The sequence below is a fragment of the Myotis daubentonii genome, chromosome 1, assembly GCF_963259705.1.
Source record: "Myotis daubentonii chromosome 1, mMyoDau2.1, whole genome shotgun sequence".
Lineage (NCBI taxonomy): Eukaryota > Metazoa > Chordata > Mammalia > Chiroptera > Vespertilionidae > Myotis > Myotis daubentonii.
Window position 1 is genome coordinate 136,625,291 of NC_081840.1, and position 24,849 is coordinate 136,650,139.

General features: G+C 39.7%; 1 protein-coding gene across 16 annotated transcripts in view; it reads left to right on the top strand.

The window, feature by feature from the left end:
* The window catches only part of MLLT10 (MLLT10 histone lysine methyltransferase DOT1L cofactor), a 242,830-nt gene that overhangs the window by 119,022 nt on the left and 98,959 nt on the right, over positions 1-24,849 (top strand). For 13 of the 16 annotated variants that reach the window (XM_059660745.1, XM_059660753.1, XM_059660730.1 and 10 more), the window contains 3 exons: positions 4,260-4,355; positions 18,813-19,065; positions 22,251-22,820. In XM_059660745.1, coding sequence (XP_059516728.1) covers positions 4,260-4,355; positions 18,813-19,065; positions 22,251-22,820 — 919 coding nt within the window. The remainder of the gene's footprint in view (positions 1-4,259; positions 4,356-18,812; positions 19,066-22,250; positions 22,821-24,849) is intronic. The other 3 variants (XM_059660766.1, XM_059660768.1, XM_059660770.1) reach the window with 1 other exon arrangement.

Sequence of the window (24,849 nt, forward strand, 5' to 3'; positions counted from 1 at the left end):
GTATATAATATCATTGGGTCACATTTTTTCCTCCTATGAATTTGAACTGGGTCTGGAATATTGCTAGGGAGAGGACTAAAGCCAATCTCTCCTCTCCCTCCCTTACACATACTTTTTTCCCTTTTGCATTCTATTTAACTCCAATAATTCTTACCGTTAAACATTTTATAACAGAATTTTTCGGAATGCATTTTTTTTCAATTTTTGTTTTGTGGCCTTTTACAAAAGTTTTAATACATCTTCAGTTTCCCATTTATTAAATTCAATACTGTAAGGGCACAAATTATCCTTATGTTTAATTATCTTTGTTTTGTTTTTTTACTCCTTTTAAAAAAATCCTCACCTGAGGATATGTTTTTATTGATTTTAGAAAGAGAGGAAAAAAGAGAGAGACAGAAACATTGATATGAAAGAGAAACTGGTTAGTTGCCTTTCATACGTGCCCTGACCGGGGATCGACCCCACAACCTAGGTGTGTGTCCTGTCTGGGAATTGAATTCACACCCTTTTTGGTGTACAGGATGATGCACCAACCCATTTAGCCACTGGCCAGGGCTATCTTTGTTTTTTTGTAGTTCCTCTCTAACTGTTTTAATATCTGCTATTTTTCTCATTTGTATCACTGTGATTATTTCATGCCTTTCTTTTAGCAGTACTTTTATTTTTTAACAGTATATATTCTTTTCCTTGCTGCTTTTATTTTATTTACTAATTTTATTTAATTTACTAATGTTTTTGCTTTTAAATTACTTTGGTTCTGCATATCCCAAGGTATTTTTTGTTTTTGTTATTTTTAACCTTTCTTTATTTAACATCTCCTTTTTGAGCTTTGTTTGAACTTAAGTTTGAATAATTAAGTTTCATTTAGCATGGGCAGTTTTGAGAAATATCTTTATGCTGAGTTATATTTACTCCTAGATTGAGATATTTATCTTATTCATGTTATGCTTTTTATATTGTTTATTTGGGGATGTAGTTTCTTTGCCATTCAACTTTTTGTCATCTTGTTCATGCTTGGGAGGCTCTCTAGACCAGTGATGGCGAACCTATGACACGCGTGTCAGAGGTGACACGGGAACTCATTTTTTTGGTTGATTTTTCTTTGTTAAATGGCATTTAAATATATAAAATAAATATCAAAAATATAAGTCTTTGTTTTACTATGGTTGCAAATATCAAAAAACTTCTATATGTGACACGGCACCAGAGTTAAGTTAGGGTTTTTCAAAATGCTGACGCGCTGAGCTCAAAAGGTTCGCCATCACTGCACTAGACATTTACTGTACTGTAATTTAGGTAATTTCTTGAATAAACCTTATCTGGGAAAGGAAGAAACTTACCTTTGCCCACAGGATTCTTTCAGCTGGCCTAATAATTAAATAGGTATGAGACATTAGCAAGAGGAAATAACCAAGTTTAATACATATGTATATATGGGAATCACTTATACATGTGAGAGTATAGGTCCCACATGAATAGAAAGGGAAAATGAGTATATAAGACATTTTGAGCCAGGGATAGGTAAGGTGCCTTGGGGTCTTCAAAGGGTCATTACAGGATGATAAGAAGAACAGATGTTAATAAATAGAAGTTTACCTTGCCCTTAGCTAGGTCAAAAGAGTTTATCTCTAATAATCTTCTGTTAGGGACAAGGCTTTTAATTCAAGTTCTTCTAGGTAGTTAAGGGAGGGGCAGAAGTTCCTCTTGAGCCAGAGGCTAAAGTTGCCTTTAGCTCAAAACAGTCACATACCAGAGGCACATCTTGGGGTGACTTATTCTGAATCCCCACACCTGCCTTTTCCCTTTCTGATTTTTTACTCTAGAAAACATAGAAAAGTCCTTCCTTTTTAAAAAGTTAGACTATTAAGATATTTTCTCCTAACCTCTTAGATTATTTTAATTTCTACTTGACTCTTTAAAATAATCCTGGATTTTATTTTGTATAAGGTAATTTTCCCCAAATTACGAGTTTTTCTAGTACTATTATTAAATAATTTCAGTCTTTCCCTGGAATCCTTTCATATCATATACTTAATATATATTGGTATTTAATTGAGTCTTTTCCTGGAATTTCCTTTTGTTTGTTTTTTTAAATATATTTTTATTGATTTCAGACAGGAAGGGAGAGGGAGAGAGAGATAGAAACATCAATGATGAGAGAGAATCATTGATCAGCTGCCTCCTGCACCCCCCACACTGGAGATTGAGCCTGCAACCCGGGTATGTGCCCTTGGCTGGAATTGAACCTTGGGAACATTTGGTCTGCAGCCCAAGCTCTCCACTGAGCCAAACCGGCGAGGGCTGGAATTTCCTTTTGTCCTATGTCTTTAGTGAATGTCATTAGACTGTTTCGATTCATATTTTACAGGCTAATAAGATGAATATAATTTATTCACAGTCTGTTTCCATGAACATTTGCAATCCTCATCTCAGGATACATTTTAAAAAATAGTATTTTTATTGATTTCAAGAGAGGAAGGAAGAGGGGGAGAGAGAGAGAGAAACATCAATGATGAGAGAGAATCATTGACTGGCTGCCTCCTGCACGCCCCACACTGGGAATCAAGCCCTCAACACAGGCATATGCCCTGAGCAGGAATTGAACCGTGAACCTCCTGGTTCAACTATTGAGCCACACTGGCTGGGCTCAGAATACATTTCTTGATGTATCATACAGACCAGAGTTTTGTAATATTCCATGAGGACTTACATTTAATTACATTCTCACACATGTATATGTGTGTGCTTTCTTTGCCTTTTATTCTCATGTGCTTTTCAAGTTTTTTAGAGTTTGTTTACCTTGTTATTCAGGGTCATTCATTATTCAATTATCCCAGCTCTTGTATCCTCTCAGAATAAAACCAGTATGGGAAGTAGAACATGAATAAAGGTAGAAAAGGTTCCTTTATTATCTTTATGGGAGAAAAATATTGATATAGAACTTAATAGACCAGGATCATTTGAACCTCGTATTTAAAATTATATTGTATAATTATATTTGTTATTTGGTGAATACAAAAATAGCCCAACAAAACCTAATGTGCGTTACTTTTAATTTGTACTTTCTTTAACTCCCATGACCCATTTGTGAATTCTAGTCTTGTTTTGCTTATATACTGTTGCTTGATAAACCACCTCACAATTTTTAGTGGCTTAGCAGGAACATTAATGTTTTCCCCACGTGGTAATAGCTAGATATATTCATGGGACTACATTCAGCTGGTTAGATGGTTCAAGATCATCTTTACACATGCCTGGGCCTAGTTGGTACTGGCTGTAGGCTGGGGTACCTCAGAATGTAGGGCCTCATTCTCCACTTGGTCTATCAGGAGAGTATGTTAGGACTTCAAAGTAAAGCAGCAAACCATAACTTTAAATTATTTTTGTTAGTGATAACTGAATCATTTATTTTCTGAATAAGCCTAGGAAGATTTCTTGTTCTGGTTTCTAGTTTGTGGGCCATAGAATTTAATGTATGTTGATGGAGAATCTGACACTATTCGAATGCGAAAAATGCATGTCAGTGTGCTATGTAAATTTTAAGTTCTATTTATAAAAGATACACAAAAGTATTTTGTTTTTAATGAGGAAAAAAATGCAATAGTTTGCCAGATATAAATGTAGCAAATAATTGTAGACTTCAGTTACTTATATTTTATCTTGTTCAAGGAGAAGGAAGCTGAAGTCACTTTAAATAACTTATACTAGTATTATACTAGAGACCCTGTGCATGAAATTCGTACGGGGGGGGGGGGGAGTCCTTCCCCTCAGCCCAGTCTGCACCCTCTTGCAGTCCGGGAGACCTCGGGGGATGTCCAGCTGCCAGGTTAGGCCTGTTCCCCGTGGGTTGTGGGCCTAAGCCGGCAGTCAGACATTCTTAGTGCTGCCGTGGAGGTAGGAGAGGCTCCTGCCACTGTGCTCATCAGCAGTGAGTCTGGCTTCTGGCGCTCTGACCACCAGGGGGCAACTCCTGCATTGAGCGTCTGCTTCCTGGTAATCAATGCACGTCATAGTGACCAGTCGTTCAGCTGTTTGGTTGATTTGCATATTATATTAGATTTATTATATTGGATTTCAATGTATAGTAATGCTATTATGTAAATATACTACTGATCTTGTTTATATATGAATTGTCATTAGGAGTGATTTTATAGTTTTTGACAAGTATTTGTTAACATTTCAAATACTAAACAATTATTTTTAAAAATCTCATCTTGTGCTTGTTATTTAAATTGGATTTTACTTCTATTAATTTTTAGAAATATAAGGAAAAGGATAAACACAAACAAAAACATAAGAAGCAACCAGAACCATCACCTGCATTGGTTCCTTCTTTGACTGTTACTACAGAAAAAGTAAGTTTTAAATGTCATATTTTGTTTTATATAATAACAAATTATGTGCTGACTTTTACCTTTAAGAAGTATTTTCATTTCCAGCGTCCTGGTTCCCAACCTCTCTAACTCTATATCAAGCACTGGGTATTTCCATATCTTAGTCCTTAACCTACCTTCTATTTATATTATACTTGTTTCTGAAAAATGTTAAATAAAGATAAGCAGTGGGAAAATATCACTGAGGTTAGAATTTGGGCTGTGGAGTAGGCTTTGTTCACCTGTGATTTTGAATTCTGGCTTCACCACTTACTTAACTGACAGCTCTAAGGACAGATTAATTAACCTCAATTTCATCATCTGTAAAGTGAAGGAAGTAGCTATTGGAATTGAATGAGAAAATATATGTAAAGCAATTAGAACAATGTCTGGCTCATAGTAAGTATTACTTTGTGAATGTTAAATATTATCAAGATTATTATCACATGGTTAATATAAAAACGAATAGATACAGGGACAGGTGGCTGGGACAGAGTAAACAAGGGTTGGGTGGGGGCCGGGGGGGGGCGGGGCGGGTAGAGTGCAGTAGGTGATGAGGCCATGTGAGGGCCAGTAGGGTTAGGTAAGCCAGTGAAAGGACTTTGTTATTTAGGTTGAGTGAAAAGTGAGCCATTGAGGTTCTGAATTTAGATGTAACATTGGCTGCTTTATTGTAGATAGACTGTGGACAGTCAAGTATGACAGCAGGGAGACCATTAGAAGGTAATTAAAACAGTCCAGAGAGAGACGGGGGTAATATGGAGAATAATTGAGGTGACTAGACTTTGATTGAATACATTTTTTTAAAAAAATATATTTTATTGATTTTTTACAGAGAGGAAGGGAGAGAGATAGAGAGTTAGAAACATCGATGAGAGAGACATCGATCAGCCGCCTCCTGCACATCTCCTACTGGGGATGTGCCCGCAACCCAGGTACATGCCCCTGACCGGAATCGAACCTAGGACCCTTCAGTCCGCAGGCCGACGCTCTATCCACCGAGCCAAACCGGTTTCGGCTGATTGAATACATTTTAATGGCTTCGAATTGTCGTAGAAGTATAAATTTGAAAAACTAAATCTGCCTTTGCCTTCTCTGATTTTTTTTACTTTTTGATGCTTAGCAAACTCTTTCCTTCCTTAAACTTATGTAAATATTTTTAAAATATTTTCTTCCAGCTTTTTAGATTATTTATTTATTTTTTTATGGTTAATCCTCACTTGAGGATATTTTCCCATTGATTTTTAGGGAGAGTGGAAGAGAGAGGGAAAGACAAAGAGAAACACCGATGTGAGAGAAGCATATCGATTGGTTGCTTCCTGCATGCTCCCCGAAAAGGGCCTGGGCCAGGGAGGAACCTGCAACCAAGGTATATGCCCTTGACCAGAACCCAACCCGGGACCCTTTGGTCCGCAGGCCAGCGCTCTATTGACTGAACCAAACTGGCTAGGGCAGATTATTTTAATTTTTAAGTGCTTCTTTAAAATAATCCATCTAGATTTTTTTTTATTTTGTATAAGATACTTTTCCCAAATTACTAACCAGTTTTTCTAGTACCATTATTAAATAGTCTCAGTTTTTCGCTACAGGTTTGGAATCCTTCCTTATCATATACTAAGTATTTATATATAATTGAATCTTTTCCTGAAATTTGTTTTTGTTCTATTGATATATTAAAGTCAGCCTGTCTTTAATGAATGTCATTAGACTGCTTTGATTAATATTTTACAGGCTAATACTAATGTAATCTATTCATAGTCCATTCTGTTGAACATTGCAGTCTTCATCTCAGGACACATTTCTTGATGTATCACACAGGACTGGAGTTCTGTAGTTATTCCATGATGACTTACATATACTTATATTCTCACACATGTATATGTACATATTTTGCCTTTCATTCTCATGTGTTTTCCAGGCTTCAGAATCTGATCAGCTCTCATCAACTGATTTAAAAAGGGCTAATGTCACAATCAGATCAGCCCTGGTAGATTAAGATAAATAATCTGGTGAGGTCTTGAGTGATTTGGATTGTAGAACACTTGAGTCATAAATTTCATTTAGGAGAACAGTGTCATTTTCTTCGTTCACCACACTTACCTGCTGCTGTGGAAATGGATAGATCAGGGAATGTAAGGCTGAATGTTACTCTGAGCTGCAGGGCTCTTTTAAAACACCATGGTTCACATTAGTAGAGCACATTTAAATTGCAAATTGAATGTAACTTTAATTAATTAACTTTTTTTTCATTAATTAAATCTTTATTGTTCAGATTATTACATTTGTTCCTCTTTCCCCCACCATAACTCCCCTCCACCCAGTTCCCACCCCACCCTCCTCCCTCACTCCCCACCCACTGTCCTCATCCATAGGTGCACGATTCTTGTCCAGTCTCTTCCTGCATCCCCCTCACCCCTTTCCCCCCCAAGAATAGCCAGTCCACTCCCTTTCTATGTCCCTGACTCTATTATAATCACCAGTTTATTCTGTTCATCAGATTATTCACTTGATTTTCAGATTCACTTGTTGATAGATGTGTATTTGTTGTTCATAATTTGTATCTTTATCTTCTTCATCTTCTTAAAGCAGGGGTGGGCAAACTTTTTGACTCGAGGGCCACAATGGGTTCTTAAACTGGACCGGAGGGCTGGAACAAAAGCATGGATGGAGTGTTTGTGTGAACTAATATAAATTCAAAGTAAACATCATTACATAAAAGGGTACAGTCTTTTTGTTTGTTTGTTTTATTCATTTCAAACGGGCCGGATCCGGCCCGCGGGCCGTAGTTTGCCCATGGCTGTCTTAAAGGATACCTTTCAGCATTTCATATAATACTGGTTTGGTGGTGATGAACTCCTTTAGCTTTTCCTTATCGGTGAAGCTCTTTATCTGACCTTCAATTCTGAATGATAGCTTTGCTGGATAAAGTAATCTTGGTTGTAGGTTCTTGGCATTCATCACTTTGAATATTTCTTGCAACTCCCTTCTGGCCTGCAAAGTTTCTGTTGAGAAATCAGCTGACAGTCATATGGGTACTCCCTTGTAGGTAACTGACTGTCTCTCTCTTGCTGCTTTTAAGAGTCTCTTTTTGTCTTTTGCTCTTGGCATTTTAATTATGATGTGTCTTGGTGTGGTCCTCTTTGGATTCCTTTTGTTTGGGGTTCTCTGTGCTTCCTGGACCTGTAAGTCTATTTCTTTCACCAGGTAGGGGAAGTTTTCTGTCATTATTTCTTCAAATAGGTTTTCAATATCTTGCTCTCTCTCATCTTCTGGCACCCCTATAATTCGGATGTTGGTAGGCTTGAAGCTGTCCCAGAGGCTCCTTACACTATATTCATATTTTTGGATTCTTTTTTCATTTTGCTTTTCTGGTTGGGTGTTTTTTGCTTATTCGTATTTCAAATCGTTGACTTGATTCTTGGGATCCTCTAGTCTGCTGTTGGGAGTCTGTATAATATTCTTTATTTCATTCAGTGTATGCTTAATTTCTAGTTGGTCCTTTATCACCACCTCGAGGGTCCAATTAGGTTTCTTGTAGATCTCATTAAGTTTATCGGCAGTTTCTAGAAAATTCTTGAAAAACCTTAAAAGTGTGGTTTTGAACTCTATATCCAGTAGTTTGCTTTCCTCCATTTCTGTCATTTGTGTTCTTTTTCTTTGTCTGCATTTTTTATGCTTCCCTGTGTGGATAACGTGGCTTTTGGTGCTAAGTGTCCTCTAGGGCCCAGTGGTTCGGCCTCCCCAATTACCTGAGGAGGACACTCTTGGTGCACCCCCTTGTGGTCTTTGTGCACAGTCTTGTAGTTAAGCCTTGATTGTTGTAGTTAATCACTGGGGGGAATTGACCTCCAGGCCAATTGGCTGTGAGAATCAGCTGTGTCTGCAGTGGGAAAACTTCTGTGCTGGAGATACCCCTCTGGGGCAAGACTTGCTTCAGTGGGGCTTTGGTGCTCACTGGGTCTGCCCCCTGACTGTGTCCTTTAAGGGTCCGAGAAGCTGCAAACTGGATGGACCCACTCTGACCACTGGGCACACTGGATCCTGGATCTCTAGGTAGATGTTAATCTAGCCTTTGCCTGAGGCTATCCAGCAAAAGCCTCCCTGTAGGGCTTGGGCGGGGCGGGTCCCACGGGATCAACAGGGCGGGGCTAGCAGTTATGGCTGCTCTCAGTCCTGCCCTCAGAGGCCCAGCTTCTCAGTGTTCTGGTAATCGCTGCAAGCCCCTCCGAGAGAAAGCTGCCCTCGAGTGTCGACCGATGCCAGACAGTCCCGCTTCTCCCGTATGAATCTGGGTCTCTAGAGACTCGCCCGGAACTGGAGCTCTGAGCCTGAGACTCCGTCCCTATTGAAAATGACAACCACACCCTCAGCCGCCAGCCCTCTCCGCATGCACCTCCGCACCTTTGTATTTTACTTGCGCACTGCGCCTCCTCTGAGTCTCGGTAAGCTTTTCTCTTTCCTTCTAGTTGTAGAATTTCCCCTCAGCCAGCCTTCCTGTGGTTCGGGATGATGTCCGTTCCGTCTTTTAGTTGTATTTTTGAAGTGGTTGTTCGAGTAAGGAAACTCTGGTGTTTACCTATTCCGCCATCTTGGTTTTCCTAATTAACTAACTTTGAAATACCTGTACTACATAGCCAGTTGTTGGGGTTTTTTTTAGTCTTTAAAAAATATTTTTATTGATTTGAGAAAGGGAGGGAGAGGGAGAGAGAGATAAAAACATCAGTGATGAGAGAGAATTATTGATTGGCTGCCTCTTGCACGCCCCACCCTGGGGATCCGGCTGCAACCCCAGCATATGCCCTGACTGGGAATCAAACCTTGACCTCCTGGTTCATAGATTGGCACTGAATCACTGAGCTATGCCGGCTGGGCCACATTTTGATGTAGTACCATTTGTTTATTTTTTCCTTAGTTTCCTTTGCCCTAGGAGATGTATCTGTAAACATATTGCTATAAGAGATGTCTGAGATTTTGCTGCTTATGGTTTCTTCTAGGATTTTTATGGTTGCACAGTTCACATTTAAGTCTCTTAACCCATTTTAAGTTTATTCTTGTGGTGGTCTAGTTTCATTTTTTTGCACATAGCTGCAACTAGAGGAAGTGTCTCTCACATCAGTGTTTATCCTCTCCTCCTTTTGTTCCTCTCTCTTTAAAATCCATCAATAACTTTTTTTTATATGTTATAACTAGAGGCCCGGTGCATGAAATTCGTGCAGGGGGTGAGTCCCCCCCCCCCCCCAGCCCAGCCTGCACCCTCTCCAATCCCGGGGATCGGGCCTAACCCGGCAGTCAGACATCCCTCTCACAATCCTGGACCACTGGCTCCTAATTGCTCACCTGCCTGCCTGCATGATTGCCCCTAACCGCTCCCCCCTACTGGCCTGATTGGCCCTCACTGCCTCTGTGTGCCGGTTTGATCACCCCTAACTGCCCAACCTGCTGGTCTGGTCACCTCTAACTGCCCCCAGCTGCCGGCCAGGTCGCCCCCAACTGCCCCCTTCCTGCTGGCCTGATTGCCCCCCAACTGCCCCCCTCTGCCAGGTTGGTCGCCCATAACTGTCCCCTCCACCAGCCTGGTCACCCCCAGCTGCCCCCCACTGCTGGCCTAGTGGCCCCTCATTGCCCCCCTGCCAGCCTAATCACCCCCAACTGACCCCGCTGCCAGCCTGGTCGCCCCCAACTATACCCCCACCCCACCCCCGCTGGCCTGGTTGCCCCTAACTGCCCCTTCTGATGGCTTGGTCGCCTCTTACTGCACCCCCCCCCCCCATACTGGCCTGGTTGCCCCCAACTGGCCCCCTCTGCCAGCCTGGTCGCCCCTCACGGCACCCCATCCCCATTGGCCTGGTCGCCCCAAGCAGCCTGCTGTTCAGTTGTTTGGTCGTCCCTCACTAACCCCCCCCCCTCCCCCACCGGCCTGGACGTAGGCAGCCATCTTGTGAGGGCGTAAGGGTTTTTTCTTTTTTCTAAAAATAGATTAAATTTATTTTAATTTATTTATTTTTTAATAAATCTTTATTCAGATTATTACAGTTTTTCCTATTTTTCCCCCTATAGCTCCCCTCCACCCAGTTCCCACCCCACCCCCTGCCCTTAACCCACCCACTGTCCTCGTCCATAGGTGTACGATTTTTGTCCAATCTCTTCCCGCACCCCCCACTCCCCTTTCCCACTGAGAATTGTCAGTCCACCCCCTTTCTATGCCCCTGATTCTATTCTATGCACAAGTTTATTCTGTTGGTCAGATTTTTTAATCACTTGATTTTTAGATTCACTTGTTGATAGATACGTATTTGTTTTCACTTTGTTGTTCATAATTTGTATCTTTACCTTTTTCTTCTTCTTCCTCTTCTTAAAGGATATCTTTCAGCATTTCATGTAATACTGGTTTGGCAGTGATGAACTCCTTTAGCTTTTTCTTGTCTGTGAAGCTCTTTATCTGACCTTCAATTCTGAATGATAGCTTTGCTGGATAAAGTAATCTTGGTTGTAGGTTCTTGGCATTCATCACTTTGAATATTTCTTGCCACTCCCTTCTGGCTTGCAAAGTTGCTGTTGAGAAATCAGCTGACAGTCATATGGGTACTCCCTTGTAGGTCACTGACTGTCTCTCTCTTGCTGCTTTTAAGATTCTCTCTTTGTCTTTTGCCCTTGGCATTTTAATTATGATGTGTCTTGGTGTGGTCCTCTTTGCGTTCCTTTTGTTTGGGGTTCTCTGCGCTTCCTGGACTTGTAAGTCTATTTCTTTCACCAGGTAGGGGAAGTTTTCTGTCATTATTTCTTCAAATAGGTTTTCAATATCTTGCTCTCTCTCTTCTTCTGGCACCCCTATTATTCGGATGTTGGTAGGCTTGAAGCTGTCCCAGAGGCTCCTTACACTATATTCGTATTTTTGGATTCTTTTTTCATTTTGCTTTTCTGGTTGGGTGTTTTTTGCTTATTCGTATTTCAAATCTTTGACTTAATTCTTGGGATCCTCTAGTCTGCTGTTGGGAGTCTGTATAATATTCTTTATTTCAGTCAGTGTATGCTTAATTTTTGATTGGTCCTTTTTCATATCCTTGAGGGTCTCACTAAATTTCTCAGAGGTTTCTAGAAGATTCTTGAGTAACCTTATAACCGTGGTTTTGAACTCTGTATCCAGTAGTTTGCTTCCCTCCATTTCTTTCATTTGTGACCTGTTTCTTTGTCTCCACATTTTGGCTGCTTCCCTGTGTTGATAGAGTGGCTTTGTGTGCTAGGTGTCCTATAGGGCCCAGTGGCTCAGCCTCCTTAATTACCTGAGGTGGACACTCTTGGTGCACCCCTCTGTGGGCTGTGTGCACAGTCTTGTTGTAGTTAAGCCTTTATTGTTGTAGGTATCACTGGGAGGAATTGACCTCCAGGCCAATTGGCTGTGACGACCAGTTGTGTCTACAATGGGAGAACTGTGCTGGAGACACCCTTATGGGGCAGGAGTTGCTTCAGTGGAACTTTGTTGCTCAATGAATCTGCCCCCTGAGTGTGTCTCTTATGGATGTGAAGAGTTGTAATCTGGATGGTCTCACTCTGACCACTGGGTACACTGGCTCTTGGATCTCTAAGGAGGTGCAAAGTCAGCCACTGCCTGAGGCCACCCAGCAGGAGCTACAGAGAGATCTGCAGATTCCTCCTGTTTGTTTGGGGTTTGGAGGTGCCCAGATTAAGCGCAGCTGTGAAGCAATACAGGCTGCTGATGAACCTTAGGCCTTCTTTTGGAAGCTCTGGGGTTCTCTGATCCAGGTCCAGTTTGACAGGTTTTTAGGTGGAGAAAGGCCAGGCCATTCGTATGCAAAAGCCTCTTTGAACAGCTTGGGTGTGGTTGTAAATTGGGTGGGGCAGGGTCTCAGGGAATCACCAGGGTGGAGCAAATAGCAGTGGTTGCCTGTCGGGCCTGCCCTGGATAGGTTCCTGAGTCTCTGTGTCCTGCAGCCCCGTGCAGGAATAATGACCACTGCAAGCACCTCTGTGAGAAAGCCGCCCTCGCATTCTGGCCTGATGCCAGACAGTCCAGTTTCTCTCCGTATGAGTCTTGGTCCCCAGATTTTCACCCGGAACTAGAGTTCAGGTCAATCAGGAGCTGTATCTCCCTCCTGATTGAAAAAGACATCAGTGTACCCAGCTGCCAGCCCCTTTTGCATGCCTCCGTACCTCCACACTTCCACAACTCTGCACCTCCTACCGGATTCAATGCATTTTTCTCTTTCCTTCTAGTTGTAGAATTTCCACTCAGCCAGCCTCCCATGGTTCTGGATGATATTTGTTTTGTCCTTCAGTTGTAGTTTTAATGTGGTTGTGCACAGCAGCAAGTTCAGGTGTTTACCTGTGCCACCATCTTGGTTGTCCTCTGAGGGCGTAAGGGTTAATTTGCATATTACCTCTATTATATAGGATATATATATATATTTTAGGTATATTTTTATTGGTTCAAAGAGGAAGGGAGAGGGAGAGAGAGATAGAAACATCAGTGATGAGAGAGAATCATTGATTGGCTGCCTCCTACACACCCCCTACTGGGGATTAAGCCCGCAACCAGGCATATGCCCTTGACCAGAATCCAACCTGGGACCTTTCAGTCTGCAGGCTGATGCTTTATCCACTGAGCCAAACTAGCTAGGACCATCAATAAATTATAAAAATAAAAAAGGTTTATGCTGTGGTAACTCCAGCAGCCATGCCCAGACTACTAATGAGCACATCAAAGGAATTCTTAATTTTTGTGACAGTGTTGTTTTTTTATTTTGTTTTTAATCCTCACCCAAGGATATTTTTCCCCATTAATTTTTAGAGAGAGTGAAAGGGAAGGAGAAGGAAGGGAGAGAGAGAAACATTGACATGAGAGAGACACAGCGATTGGTTGCCTCCCACATGCACCCCCACCAGAACTGGGGAACCTGCAACCAAGGTTCGTCCCTTTTACTGGGAATCAAACCCTTGGGTCTGCAGGCTGATGCTCTAACCACTGAGCAACTGGACAGGGCTACAGTGTTGTTGTTTTTTAATCTCAAGCATTCCTTTTTATTCTCTTTTATAATTTCCTTCTCTCTGCTTACATTACCCATCTGTTCTTTTTTTTCTAAAATATATTTTTACTAGAGGCCTGATGCACAGATTCATGCACCAGTGGGCTCCCTTGGCCTGGCCTGTGGGGATTGGGCCAAAACTGGCTCTGCGACATCCCCCAAGGGTTCCCGGGTTGCGAGAGGGCACAGGCTAGGCCGTGGGACCCCACTTGTGCATGATCGGGGCCAGGGAGGAACTGTTTGAGGGCTCCAGGGCATGTCCGGCCCGTCTCTCCCAGCCCTGATCGGCCGGACCCCAGCAGCAAACTAACCTACCAGTCAGAGCATCTCCCTCCTGGTGGTCAGTGTGTGTCATAGCGACTGGTCGAACAAATGGTCACACACTTAGCATATTATATTAGGCTTTTATTGTATAGAATTGATTTCAGAAAGAGGAAAGGAGAGGGAGAGAGAGATTGAAACATCAATGATGAGAGAGAATCACTGATTGGCTACCTCCTGCACGCCCTCAACTGGGGATTGAGCCCACAACCCGGACATGTGCCCTAACCAGAATCGAACCTGGGACCCTTCAGTCCACAGGTCAACACTGTACCCATTGAGCCAAACCAGATAGGGCTTACCCATCTGTTCTTTCATGCCATCTGTTTTTTTATATTAAAATCCTTAGCCTGTTAATCATAGTTTTTCACCCGGAACTAGAGTTCAGGTCAATCAGGAGCTGTATCTCCCTCCTGATTGAAAAAGACATCAGTGTACCCAGCTGCCAGCCCCTTTTGCATGCCTCCGTACCTCCACACTTCCACAACTCTGCACCTCCTACCGGATTCAATGCATTTTTCTCTTTCCTGTTCTGATAACACCAACAATCCTGCCAGAGAACCTGCCTCTGGTTCTGATGCTTTTAGTATGCCTCGTAAGTTTTTGTAGAAAGGATGATAAGATTTCCTGCATAAAAGGAACTATTGTAAGTAGGCCTTTAGTAATGCGGTGGTAAGGCATTGGGGGTTGGGGGGGCAATCTGTAGTCTTTCGATTAGCCTGTGCTCTCGGATTATGAACTTCACAAGTGATTCTCACATCCCCCACTTAGGTCGGACAGGATGCTGCTGTTGGGGCAGTGGGGGTGGGGGTAGGGAGTTGGGTATATCCCTTACCTAGGGACTTTATCTCTGATATAACCTCAGCAGGTTATGCTCTGATGTTTACTGTGAAGACTTTGTAGAGCTCCTGGAGCTAAAATTCAAAAAAGTTTGAGGGCTCCCCTATGACTCAGTCATCTTGGAGTTTTTATCTCTCAGACTTATCCACACTGAACCTTCAGCAATTTGTTGATTACACTTGAGATTTTCCTACTCTGATACTGGTTTCTATGGAGATTTCTCCAGAGGTATATTGGGGTTCTCTGTGTCTATCTGCCTTTCTCTCCAATCTTTGGGCAGTGGTTTGCTTTCTGATCTCACAGCTTCCATAGATCTAAGAGCTGTCCCCTTCGTCATCTTGTTTCTGCCACCAAGACAAAAGAGAACCACTGATCTTTTTACTGTCTCCCAAGTTTTGCCTTTTCTAGAATATCGCATAATTGTAATTATACTGTATATAGCCCTTTCAGATTTGTTTCTTTCACTTAGTAGAAATCATTTTTTTCCCCATGTTAAAGGTTTTTTGTTTTGTTTTGTTTTTGCTTAAGAAATCTTTGATAGTTCCTGCGGGTTGGGTCAGTTGGTTGGAGCATTGCCCCATTCACCAAAAGGTTGTGGGTTCCATTCTTCTTGGTCAGGGCACATACACAAGTTGCATGTTCCATCCCTGGTTGGGCAAGTACGGGAGGCAACCCATCAGTGTTTCTCTCTCACGTCGATGTTTCTTTGTCTGTCTGTCTGTGTGTCTGTCTCTCCTTCCCTCTCTCCCTTTCTCTCTCTCTAAAAAGGCATTAAAAAACATCCTTCGGTAAGGATTAAAAAGAAATTTGTGATATCATTTGAAATTTAAAATTTTTTAAAATTTTTTATTTAAAAATATTTTTATTGATTTCAGAGAGGGAGAGAAAGATAGAAACTTAAATGATGAAAGAGAATCATTGATCGGCTGCCTTCTGCATGCCCCCCCACTGGGGATTGAGTCCACAATCCCCTGGCATGTCCCTGGTTCATAGATTTACGCTCAACCACAGAGTCACACTGGTCAGGCTAAAAGTTTTTTTAAATAAAATGTTGTGTCATAAGGTATATAATAAGTACTATCTAACCACTACATTGTACGCATGAGACTAATATAATATTGTATATAAACTGTAATTGAAAAATTAATTTTAAAAATGTTAAGTTTTATTTAATAGGACTTTTGTCACTGAAATTTGCTTTTTATTCATTGCTTTCTTTGTAATACCTTTTCTTCCAAAAGTCATGTTTTCATTAGATTTATGGGCATAAATATTTACTCCAGGGGGTAAACAAGGATATTCTGGTAAATGAATGGGAAAGTTTACCAATCCTAATTTAGATTGCTAGATGGAAGCAAATAATATATTGATTTTGCTATTCCACCCAGTTTTCTCTCCTTTCCTTATTTTATGCATGGAGAAAGTAACAAACAAGAATAAAGAAATACTGTTTTGTTTAGATGACTTTGAACTTTACTAGGGTCAGATGTGAGTAGCATGGAGAACCTCAGGAATAACTTTTGTTACTTGGGAAAATTATTTAAGAAGTGAAGTGGGTGGTTTCCTAAGTGATCTGCCCAGCATGCATTCATATTTCTGAAATAATCTGTGAAGTTTAACCATTGTTAAATGAGAGTGTTTTCTTCTGAAATTTACATTGAACTCTTTGTTCTTATTTATGGACTAGGGGCCCGGTGCACGAAATTCGTGCACTGGATGTGTGTGTGTGTGTGTGTGTGTGTGTGTGTGTGTGTGTGTGTGTGTAGTGTCCCTCAGCCCAGCCTGCCCCTTCTCACATACTGGGAGCCCTCAGATGTTGACCCCCATCACCCTCCAATCGCAGGATCGGCCCCCAGCCTAGGCCTGATGCCTCTGGCCCAGGCATCAGGCCTGGGCAGGGGACCCCCATCTCCCCCTGATCACTGGCTCTGACCCCCACCCAGGCCTGAGGCCTCGGCCAGAGGAGTTGACCCTCATCACCCTCCGATCACCAATCACCGGATCGGCCCCTTGACCAGGCCTGAGGCCACCGGCAGAGGTGTCAGGCCGGGACAGGGGATCCCCAGCTCCCCGCGATTGCAGGCTCTGCCCCTGCCCAGGCCTAACGCCTCTGGCCGAGGCATTAGGCCTGGGCAGGGGACTCCCAGCTCCCCACGATCTCCCGCTCTGTCCCTGCCCAGGCCCAACACCTCTGGCCAAGGCGTTAGGCCAGGCAGGGGACCCCCAGCTCCCCGCGGTTGCAGGCTCCGCCCCTGCCCAGGCCTAACGCCTCTGGCCTAGGCGTTAGGCCTGGGCAGGGGACCCCCAGCTCCCTGCGGTTGCAGGCTCCGCCCCTGCCCAGGCCTAACGCCTCTGGCCTAGGGGTCCGGCCTGGGCAGCGGGGACCCGCAGTGGCAGCGGGGGGTGCCGCGATCGCGCGGGCTCCGCCCCTGCCCCTGCAGGACGCCTCTGGCTGAGGCGTCCGGCTCGGGCAGCAGGGACCTGCAGCTGCAGCGGCCCCGTGATCGTGGGCTCCGCTTTAGGCCCAGGCAAGGGACCCCTAGCTCCCGGGACTGCCAACTTCGACCGTGCCCAGCTCCCATCGCTGGCTCCACCCCTACTTCCTGCTATCACTGGCCAGGGCGGCAAAGGCCCTAGGGCCGCCTTTGCCCTGCCCCCCACCTCTTAGCTCCCCCCTGGGTTTCCGATCACTGTCAGTGGCAGGGGGCTTCTTCCTGCTTTCCCTTTCACCTCCCTGCATTGTGCCTACATATGCAAATTAGCCGCCATCTTTGTTGGCAGTTAACTACCATCTTAGTTGGCAGTTAATTTGCATATAGCCCTGATTAGCCAATGAAAAGGGTAGTGCCGTATGCCAATTACCATTTTTCTCTTTTATATTTATGGATTATAGTTTGCTAAAATACTGATTATAGTTTGTTTTTATGAGGTAATATCTCGTATTTGATGATGAAAATCTATTACAGCAGTGAAATGATGTGGGGTGGGGAAGCACCAGGAAGTGATAGCAGAAAAGTAGTAATGGGGAATACTTCGTTTTCCAAACATTTGACGTATTCTCTTATTTTTTTTCTGAACATTGATTTTACTAAAAATGCCAACTATTTTGAAACTCGATTTTATTGTCACTTTCTCATTTTTCAGATTTATGTGACATTTGTATTGAGTGGTGGTTATAGGTGGGAAATTTCAGTTTTGTGTGTTTTTAGGTTTTTCATTTGTATTGCATCAGAGATTTCAGATACATGTATTAGAAAAATATTTAATAATTTATTTATTCAACAGAAATTTAGTACTGGTTATATTCTAGGAACTTAGTGAATTTAACAGCAGCAAAAGTCCCTGACCCTATGGACCTTACACATCTTTCATTTTGAAACATGTTACATTTGGTTTAATAGATTTTCCCATTATTTCCCAAAATGTACATCAGGTATAATACATTTTCCCATTTTCATAGTCATTGAATTTGCTGTTATTTCCACACGCCTTGTATTAAAATGATTATTAAAAAGTGGAAACTAATTGTTTAAGCAAATCTTTATTTTACTCTTTTCCCTAACATATCTAGATCAACGGGATGATTGGGAATCAATTTTAGGGTATAATAATACTTTAAGCTTTAAAAATCTTAACTGCAAAATATAACTGTTTTCTCACCTTAGTACTTGGAATAAATAATATCTGTTTCAAAGGCTTTAATCTTTCTTTTTGAAAAGTAGCCTTCACCTGAATTTTAAAATTTAGCCTGTGCTAGCTCTAGCCTTATAATCTCATGGATATATTCCTCTAATCACTTTGTAGCACCTCATTTCTAACTGTTGCCTCCCTGTGCTGAACAATAAAGCTGATTTTAATTTCATGTGTAAGAAGTAGTATGTTCTTGTTGAGAATGCTGTAGCTTGAGAAACAAATACCGTCAATATTATTTACTATGTGTCACTGAATAAAAATGTCTAATATGTACTTTTACTGATTGCTGCAATTTGATGCTCAAACAGCCATAATATAAGTCATTTATATTTTTAAAAATAATATTTATAAAAGAATCTAAAATAGCTGTTTTTACATAATTTGCTTAGGTGGATTGACTTATTTTTATAACAGAAACTTGCCTATGTTTATCTTACAGTCCAATAATTATTTGTTATTGTTAATGTCCCATCTTATTTTTATCTATAGTGAAATTATAATCATTTTTTTTTCCTTTTACTTCCTTTCCCAATGAAAATGTTAGACTTATACGAGCACTAGCAGCAACTCTATATCTGGATCATTGAAGCGCTTGGAAGATACTGCAGCACGATTTACAAATGCAAATTTCCAGGAAGTTTCTGCTCATACAACTAGTGGAAAAGATGTTTCAGAGGCTAGAGGGTCAGAGGGCAAAGGGAAGAAATCTTCAACTCACAGCTCAGGTCAAAGGGGAAGAAAGCCTGGTGGAAGAAATCCAGGAACGGCTGTGTCAGCTGCTAGTCCTTTCCAGCAAGGTATAAATTATGATGTTTTAGTTAAAATATTTGTTCTTATGATCAATAGTAGTTAAGTTTTATAAAATAATTTATTTTTTATTTGTAACTAATGGGTCATTGGAGATTATTTTATAATTAGTTGCTGTAGTAAGATTACTTTCCAAACTAGTGTTCCTTGTTTAAATGTTTTTGGGACTTTTGCTTTCTTTTTATGTTGTGACATGTCCTTCCAAAGTTGAACTGTAATTTTAATGTTTAAATAGATCTGAAGTAAAGTTTTTAAGTCTGGGGAGAAAAAAACAAAAGCTTGAGTTTTCCTTTCTGCTCGATAGACCAGTTATTCTTTTTTATAAATTGTTTTTACTTACCTTTCCTAATTATATACTAAAATAGTTAAGATATATTTTTAGTAAGTAAACAAATGCTGGGTAATTTTTTAAGGGATCTAAATAGTTCTTGGTAAATAGTAGTTGTTGATTATGAAGGCATTTATTTTAAAGCTTGGTGTTTAAAGTAGAATTTTGCTCAGCCTACATATCTTTTGGTAAGGCTGCTATATTTACAGCATGCCCAGTTGAAAAACAATTTGTTGTTTAACTGAAATTTAAAATGAACTGGGCATGTTGCATTTTACATGGCAACCCTCTTATGGAGAACAGAGTAATGCATCTAAACTTTAAAATACATTAGCCCTGTGTTCTAAGTGTTAACTTTGTATAATTTTTAGCATGAACATAACTTTTTTGAGAAATGTTAAAACTGCTTGAGGTAAATATATTAGTAAAGTATACAGTAAATGCCCCCCGTTGTTCCCTACGAGTAAGTGAGGGTAGGAGGAGGAAATAGCCCTTTTCTTTACTCCATTCAAGGTTTTGATAATAATAAAAATTATATCTAAAATGTACCAAAATATAATTTATATATGTAGAGAGATTGCTTAGTCGGCAGCCTTTATTAAAAACTATATATATTTTAAACTAATAGTTATTTTGGGCTTCAAGATCTTCAAGTCCCATATATATTTTGTTTTCCTTACAATACAAAAAAAAAAATAGACAAATAGAAAAGAAATAAAATGCCAAATTTGCTGTTTTATTTTAATAAGTTTATATTTTTTTTATTTTTATGCCACTATGGAAAATAATTTAATTTTAATGTAACTTCATTCACATTTTAAATGTGATATTAGCAGAAGTCAGTCACCTGTTCTCTACAATTAAGACCTTATTTTCTACTGTTAAAATTGTATTGAGTTTTTAATGTCTTTGAGGTACAATCCATTTAGAAAAGAAATCTCTCATTTTCTTAAGTTTCACAACATTGAGTCTTTTCCCGCCTCTGTTAAGATATGGTAGCGAATATGTTATGTTTTTATATCTGAAGTAATAGGCTGTAAGAGTTTTAAGAGTTGAACTATAAAGATAGGATATTTAGAATAATTGGTTTTATTTTTTTTCATTGCAGTTAATATGTGAATATTAGAAAACATGCATTTAAAGTATTGGGTATACTAAATATTTTAAAGTATTTGCCATAGTGTAGTAAGCTTTTAACACCAGCTGTAAAAACAAAAATGTGTAGAAAAAAGGTAGATAAAGACAGATCAGAATGGATAATAAAGAACTTCTTTATAGTTGCTAATTAAGTAGCAAATCATTGATGAACTGTAAATAGCTTCTTAATGTGTATGCTTTTCTATATGGACGTGCTTAACATAGGAAAACGCTTAACATAGGAACAAGTACTTTTATAAATGCATAAAACAGATACTGTCTTGGAAGAGTTAAACTTTAAACTAGTAATGTTCTTTTAAAATAAGCCATTTCAGAAGAGCTAAAATTTAAAAATCAAAACCTTGATACTTTAAAAATAAATTTTTGTGTGCGAGAAAAAATATATCTGTAAATATTTAGGTGGATTTATGTGTGATTACTTATGAATGTGCTCTGCAATAAAATTTAACACTTAGCTTGGAATTTCCTTCCTACTCTAATAGACACTTTATTTTGAGCTTTTGTTTCTAAATCCATTAGTTAAAATATGACAGAGTTTAGTTTTATGAAACATGTGATCACAACTAAGTCTGGGTATTTATTTGGCAAGTGTGTTTGGTGACATGGGATGATGAACCAAACTATTGTTTCATCTCAACAATATTATTTTTCTGTCAGGTTTAATAAGAACCTGAGGCTCTTATAGCTTGTAATGGTGTGTAGAGCTACTAATGTTCTTTATCTAAAGCAGTGGTTCTCAGCCTTCCTAATGCTGCAACCCTTTAATACAGTTCCTCATGTTGTGGTGACCCCCAACCGTAAAATTATTTTCGTTGCTACTTCATAACTGTAATTTTGCTACTGTTAAGAATCGTAATGTAAATATCTGATATGCAGGATATATTTTCAGGAGTCACAACCCACAGGTTGAGAACCGCTGAAAGAGTATGGGAAGAATAAGCAGTTGTGAAAGAGATTCATGAGAGGAGCCTTTCCAATGACTACTTTCAGAAAAACAATAGCAGATTGTCAGTGGCTGGTTTCTTTTCTTTATGCAGCTCCATGGGAAGTAGACTGGGAGAATGTAAGGCATATAGATTAGGTTCTATGTGATTATTATTATTTGATTAAATCTGAGTTTTGGTGGGATAGCTTTAACTAAATGACAACATTCACCAACATTATCTGTAAGTTAAAACTCAGAACTTATAACCTAACAAACGTTTTTTGGTTCTTGTATGTTGGAAACATTTATAATCATATCTTTACTAATTAAAAAAGAGGAAGTTCCTTTAGCTATTCAGAGTCCATTTGTAGTCTTATCAAAGTCTCCTAGAGACTTTGCTATTCATCAGTTCTTCCTCAAGTATACACATAGTTGGGGAAGAATTGAGGAATGCTGCCATGGTAAAAGGTAGGTTAAATAAAGCACAACTTATATCTTGGTAGTTGTATAAGTAATAGCTTAATATTCAATTTAATGACTATAAAATGACAAGTATTTTTAAAGATAATTTTATAGATAAACTTGTTTTCAGTAATAACCCTTTTAAAAATCTACCTTTGTTACATAAGTGATGTCCTAAGTTTTATAGTGGTTTTTTTTACCCTCTCTTTTTGATGATTGTTTCATTTCTATTGCTCATGGGAACTTTTGCATCCAATTTTTTCTTTTCCTATCCCCCCCCCCCTTTTTTTTTTTAACTACAGGTAGTTTTTCAGGAACTCCAGGCAGTGTAAAATCATCTTCGGGAAGTTCAGTACAGTCTCCCCAGGATTTCTTGAGCTTTACAGACTCAGATCTACGTAATGACAGTTATACTCACTCCCAACAGTCATCATCAACCAAAGATGTACATAAAGGAGAGTCTGGAAGCCAGGAAGGGGGGGTAAATAGTTTTAGTTCCATAATTGGTCTCCCTTCGACCTCGGCTGTTATTTCACAGCCTAAAAACTTTGAAAATTCACCTGGAGATTTGGGTAATTCCAGCCTTCCTACAGCAGGATATAAGCGGGCTCAAACTTCTGGCATAGAAGAAGAAACTGTAAAGGAAAAGAAAAGAAAAGGAAATAAACAAAGTAAGCATGGGCCTGGTAGACCCAAAGGAAACAAAAATCAAGAGAATGTTTCTCATCTCTCAGTTTCTTCTGCTTCACCAACATCATCTGTAGCATCAGCTGCAGGAAGTATAACAAGCTCTAGTCTTCAGAAATCTCCTACATTGCTCAGGAATGGAAGTTTACAAAGTCTTAGTGTTGGCTCATCTCCAGTTGGTTCAGGTAGGGATTTGCCCATTGTTTTTCTCCCTTACTTCCACCACCATCACTCTTTCATTACCCCAAAAAGTAAATTCATTTTAAACTACTGTTATGATAATACTTGAGTTGCTAAGTGACATTTGATTATCTTCATGAAAAAATGTGTAATGATCTTAGACAACTTGGTGTTTGGAAAAGACATTTGGCACTAATCTGACATAACTTAAGTATAGGCTAAATAGTTTATTGGTCATTTTTTATGAAACACCTAGGATTAATTCCCATTTTTGTTTCTGCTTCACTTGCACAGAGATTTTAAAACCAACTCAGCCGGTGAAGCTCAGTTGGTTGAAAATTGTCCCATGCACCCAGAGGTCGTGGTTAAATTCCCGGTCAAGGCACCTGTGGCTCAATCCTTGGTGGGAGGGGTGGTGGTGCAGAAGGCTGCAGATCGATGTTTCTCTCTGACATCCATGGTCTCCCCCTTCTCAAATCAGTGAAAACATTTTTTTTAAAAACCCAACTCAGAATTTGCATTTGAAGTGTGACAGTTTTTGCACTCTATTTTTGATTGGTATTTGCTTTTGAGCTTTCTTTCTCTAAATTTCAGTTTTCATTTCTCAACAATTCCTCACACAAATTCTACTTGAATTGCTCCATCTGGAATATTTTTCAATCACTTATAAATGATTTTAATTTATGGATTTTAGCAGGAAATATATGAAATGATTTATATTCTCTTTGTTTTCAGGAAATATATGAAATGATTTATATTCTTTTTGTTTTCCAGTATGTTTAACATTTTTTACCATTATCTTTATTAAAGTATGACTGCATTTATATATGTTGTTATTCACACCATTGGGATGCTTCTTTTACAGTTTTTCTACCTGTTACATATTTAGGGAGAAATAAATGACTTATTTTCAATTAAAAAATTTTTTGAGATTCATGTTTTTACATAAACTTTATAGTTTAGATATTCGTTAAATGTCCACATTTATATTTTAAATTGTATCTTGAATTTCAGGTAAATGATTTTAAATGGTTGCTTGTAAAGCTCATCCTTTTTTTTGGTTTTAGATGTCTGATTGTAGAAATGAGGAGATTTTGGCTAAAATAAACTATTATGGATTTTATCAGTTCTATTAGTTGATGGAGAGGACAGTAGGAAATGGTATGGGAAAAACATAATTTAATGAATGTTTATGCATATTTTATAAACACAGAACATTGGAATTTTATAGCTGTGCAGATAATTTCAGTAAGCAAGCTTATGAAATATTCTGAGGAAGAAAAGAGCATGTTTAAAGGTTTAATGTGAAAAACAGTAATTATAACTACCATTTGTTTTATGCCAGGGTCTGTTCAGTACTTTATAATTATTGGATAATCTTCACAATAGTTTTATGAAGTAAAAACTATTAATGCCTCTGTTTTACAGCTGATAAAACCAAGGGTTAGACAGGTAAAATAAGTTGCCTAAGGTCACACACCAGGCTAGCTGTTTCTCATAGCTAGCTAGCTTCAGTGCTTGTGGTAGACTTGTTTGACAAGTGGTTTTTGTTTTGTTTTTTAGAAATGAGTGTAAAGTATGGAAGGATTGTTTCATTAGTAGCATTAGGGATAGTTCTAGAGCAGGGTTTCTCAATGTTGGCACTATTGCCATTTTGATCAGGATGCTTTTTGTTGTGCAATGTTGTCCTGTGCATTGTAGGATATTTATCAGGATCCCTAGGCCTTACCCTCTAGATACCTATAGCACCCAAGAACCCCCAACCCCAGTCAAAAACTGTCTCTCTCCCCCCCAACCCCCCGGGGTAGAGAGCAAAAATCTCCCTTGGCTGAGAATCACTGTTTCAAAGGGGGAAAAATATATAAATTGCATTGAAAAATAAGTTCATGAAAATATTTAAAGATATTGCACACTTGGAATATATATTTTATTTATGTAACATGAAACATATTTGACATTTGAAATCAGGATTTCTTAGCAATTAGCTTTAGCCTTTTGTCACAAAAAGTAAATTCAGATAAATTTACTCAGAAA